Below are 4,362 nucleotides of genomic sequence, written 5' to 3' on the forward strand. Positions count from 1 at the left end.
TGTATATTCTGTCTGAATGCGTGGGTAGCCTACTAACCTAATACCTACTAGGGATGGACATCAAAGCTCGATCTTTAACCAGAGATCAAAAAATGATATATTCTACATTGTTTAAACTATTTGGTGGAATGTGCTTTGTGGTTGCCCGAACGGGCAAGTTAAATATTGTCTTGGAGACAATGTTAATTTGCTTTGACTCTAGTGTTGTATTTGCATTTGCAGGGCAAAACCAAAAATAAACAAAGCCAAGCATCACACAGTTCTCTCTAAATTCCCTTTCCCCTCAGTCTCATTCACTCAGTTGTATTCCGTCAGCTCCCTACACACAAGCTCCCTGTTAGGCCTACAGAAATAAATAGGTAATAAAATAATTTTCTGTTTAGGCTACTTTGTAAACTGCTAGTGCCATTTAGAATTGGTTTGCCAGGAATGGTGTCACTTTTTCCCCATCCCTAGCAAACACAGCTGATAAGTATTTGCATTCTAAACTGAAGATCATGTGTGTAACAAAGTAGTACATGTCAGATCAAATGACAAAACATTGTACGTATTAGCTGATTATTGGAGTCAGGTGTGTTAGCTGGGGCAAAAGTGTGATGCTAATCAGGCCCCTGAGGACTGGAGTTACCCATCCCTGGCCTAGGCTCCTCAAATTCAACTCGGGACATCCAAGCCAGTGCCACTGTGTTTTTTTCATTGTTCCCCTCTAATCAGGCACTGATTTAGATCTGGGACACCAGGTGGGAGTAATTAATTATCAGGTAGAACAGAACCAGAAAGCTCCGGATCTCGTAGGCTAAGAGTTGAATACCTAAGCTATAACACCCCCCTCAACATAGACAGGTTCCACACTGAAAATACGCAAAAACATTAGGTTGATAAAGACAAAGAGTGTATTTTCATCAGAATTATTAAGCATAGGCCTTCTCACCAAACATGTCCTGGCTGTGATTCATCACCATACACTGTTCAATGTGGAGTTGTTCATCCACTCAGAACATAAAAAATAAAATGCCAGAATAATCTAGATCAAACCTCTGTTATAGCGAAAAGACACATTTTGATTTGTAACCCAGAAAAAAGTTTTAACTTGCAAAATTGAGCCCCGTTTTCAAATGATTATACTTTGAAAATAACTGTTGCAGATTATGCATATCACTATTCTGTTCTATTTTATTCTGTTATATTACATCTTTTACTATAAATAGGTGTCTGGACTAATGGTTTGGGAAATAACAGCTTCTTGTCTTGTTAATTAACAAAACAAGGCTATGCAATTGCACAGCTATAGGCTTCTTCAAGCAAGCGCCACTGCTGAGGTTACTGCCTTTCTGAAGATTGTGTTCCATGATATAATATAACCAGTTGATATTACGGGTTAGATAAATTCATCTGAAATGGTGCTTGCTTTTTTATTGACTGACTTGACAAAACATTAGGAACACCTGCTCTTTCCACGACAGACTGACCAGGTGAAAGCTATGATCCCTTACTGATGTCACCTTCAATCAGTGTAGATGAAGGGGAGGAGGTTTAAATCCAGCTTTTTAAGCCTTGAGACATGGATTGTGTATGTGTGCAATTCAGAGAGTGAATGGGCAAGACAAAATATTTAAGTGCCTTTGAATGGGGTATAGTAGTTGGTGCCAGGTGCACTGTTTTGAGTGTGTCAAGAACTGCAACTCTGCTGGGGTTTTCACACTGCAGTTTTCCATATGTATCAAGAATGGTCCACCACCCTAAAGACATCCAGCCAACTTGGCACAACTGTGGGACTCATTAGAGTCAGCATGGGCCAGCATCCTTGTGGAATGCTTTCGATACCTTGTAGAGTCCATACCCCGTTGAATTGAGCCTGTTCTGAGGGCAATATTAGGAAGGTGTTCCTAATGTTTTTTACACAGTGTATATGGGGAAATTTTAAGAATTAAGAGTTATCTGTAATGGTTATGATTAATTAGGCATTGTTGAACACTGTTGGCATAGGCCTATAGATAAATGTGAATATTTTGTTTTAATTCAGTGCAGGCCTACTTGAGTACTCTGAAAAGAACAATGGGAGAACTCTGAACAGTAAAAAAAATAAAAAAAGCCCATCCCTAGTAGCCTACTACATCATTCCTTCTAAATATACATTTAATTATTCTAACGCATTTGGTGTTTCATTACAGACTGAGAAGAGTTTTTGTGTGTAATTATAGTAAGCTGGTAAGTGTATTGTTAGTGTTCAAGTAGGCCCCAGTATATTGCTATTCTGAAACAGTATGAGGTGAGTATGTGTGTGTGTGTGTAGTTATTAGAGTGTGTGTAATTGAGGTATGAGCCCCCGGCTATAAACTGTAATCTGATTATACCATTCTGTTTTGACTAGGTCTGCAATCTAACACAGACAAGCACAAGACCTATGAGCTGTCTGATTAAACCCTGCTGCTCTCACTGAGACTGAGACAGCAGTGGTCGTTAACATTACTCCCTCAGTCGGCTGTACTACCACACACTCACGAGAGCTCTCGGCTGTTCCACTAGCAGTAGTAGCAGTACCAGGATTGACTTGGGATCAACTCATACAGGACACACTCCTAAAGGACTCATACAGGATCTCTTGACAACAGGAGGCCACACATTAACACTGACAGTCTCATACAGCGACAGGCACAAATGTATGTTAGTCAACCAGTGGTGTCTAGTGAGGCTACGGCTGAGGGACCGGGGAAGAGTTTTTCAATGGAGCTGGCGGCTGGTACTACTAATGCTGCTACAGCTGCTGCCTACACATAGAAGATTCTGGACTATATGGAAGGCTTCCTGGTCTCCAAGGTAACACACATAGATACACCCACATAGGATTCAAGTCCCATTCTCGGGCACTGTTTGATGGTTGTGTGTTTTACCCTGTCCTCTCCCCCAGACCCTGTTTACAGTGTGTGAGATGGGTTTATTTGATCTGCTGGCCTCGTCACGGCGCCCCCTGTCTCTAGAGGAGGTAGTGCAGGTAATCAGGGCCAGCCTGAGCGGTACTGAGAAGCTGTATCTGACCCGGTCCATCCACTACAGCTCCAAGACTATCTACCTCTGCTGGCACTACCTGATTGATGCTGTGAGGTGAGTCCTCTCACCTGAGTTGTGTTCACCAAGGAGAACATGTTTGGACAAGTATTGAAAGAGGTACCTGAACTTGTCCTGTATGATTAAAAAAAGAGATGTGATTGTTTATTCAGATTCTAACTCAGTATGTGTGATTGTTTCTCCCCAGGGAAGGCAGTAACCAGTATGAGAAGGCATTTGGTGTCAAAGTTGATGATTTGTTTGAAGCCATGTACAGGTGAGACGCACACACACACACACACATACAGCTCTTCATCTCTACCCCTTCCCTCTCTCTCCATCTTCTCCTTCTCCTCCACTCTCTCTCTCTCTCTCTCCCCCTCTGCTTTCCTGCCTGGTGAAAAAGTATCAGTGAAGTGATAAAAGATTAGGAAAGTGAGAAGTTGTAGAATGGGCTTGAGCTTCACAGTCAATCTAATGATAATAATTAACTTGTTATGGTTCAGTGATTTTCTAGTCTAGGATTACAAGTTAAAGGATTTATTTCAGAACCAAGCACTTTGTCTTTCTCTCTCTGCCTGGTGTCTGTCAGTCGTCATTGGCTGTGTGATAGGCGGGGAAGGAGGACATAAAGGAGGAATGTGGAGGAATCAGAGTTGTGAAATCATTCACAGCTATCTGGTACTGTATGTGTGGAGAGGTTTGTGTGTGTGTAAGCATGCCTGTGTGTGTGTTTGTTTGTTTTGGGGGTATGATTGACTCTGGAAATAGGGGGAGACAGCTGATTGAAGCTCTGCCTTCAGCATGTGTTTTAAAAATGTGTCTGCATGCACACACAGTGGGGAGAACAAGTATTTGATACACTGCCCGATTTTGCAGGTTTTCCTACTTACCAAGCATGTAGAGGTCTGTCATTTTTATCATAGGTACACTTCAACTGTGAGAGATGGAATCTAAAATAAAAATCCAGAAAATCACATTGTATGATTTTTAAGTAATTAATTAGCATTTTATTGCATGACATAAGTATTTGATCACCTACCAACCAGTAAGAATTCCGGCTGTCACAGACCTGTTAGTTTTTCTTTAAGAAGCCCTTCTGTTCTCCACTCATTACCTGTATTAACTGCACCTGTTTGAACTCGTTACCTGTATAAAAGACACCTGTCCACACACTAAATCAAACAGACTCCAACCTCTCCACAATGGCCAAGACCAGATAGCTGTGAAAGGACATCAGGGATAAAATTGTAGACCTGCACAAGGCTGGGATGTGCTACAGGACAATAGGCAAGCAGCTTGGTGAGAAGGCAACAA

The 4,362-nt window shown here is 41.6% G+C and overlaps 1 protein-coding gene across 1 annotated transcript; it reads left to right on the forward strand.

Moving 5' to 3' along the window:
* Positions 1-2,915: 2,915 nt before the first annotated feature.
* Positions 2,916-3,911, forward strand: LOC109877778 (acetylserotonin O-methyltransferase-like). The gene is made up of 3 exons (XM_031805999.1): positions 2,916-3,102; positions 3,254-3,322; positions 3,638-3,911. Exons 1-3 carry the CDS (start codon positions 2,930-2,932, stop codon positions 3,675-3,677), a joined length of 282 nt encoding a protein of 93 aa, XP_031661859.1. The 5' UTR covers positions 2,916-2,929; the 3' UTR covers positions 3,678-3,911.
* Positions 3,912-4,362: the final 451 nt, after the last annotated feature.

Source organism: Oncorhynchus kisutch, linkage group LG26 (genome assembly GCF_002021735.2).
Source record: "Oncorhynchus kisutch isolate 150728-3 linkage group LG26, Okis_V2, whole genome shotgun sequence".
In the NCBI taxonomy this organism is placed as follows: domain Eukaryota; kingdom Metazoa; phylum Chordata; class Actinopteri; order Salmoniformes; family Salmonidae; genus Oncorhynchus; species Oncorhynchus kisutch.

Bases quoted from the DNA above. Each gene is read 5' to 3' on its own strand.
- LOC109877778 (XM_031805999.1), top strand. From the start codon at position 2,930: ATGGGTTTATTTGATCTGCTGGCCTCGTCACGGCGCCCCCTGTCTCTA. The intron at 3,103-3,253 runs GTGAGTCCTCTC...GTTTCTCCCCAG, and splicing joins TACCTGATTGATGCTGTGAG to GGAAGGCAGTAACCAGTATG. The intron at 3,323-3,637 runs GTGAGACGCACA...GGTGTCTGTCAG, and splicing joins TTGTTTGAAGCCATGTACAG to TCGTCATTGGCTGTGTGATA.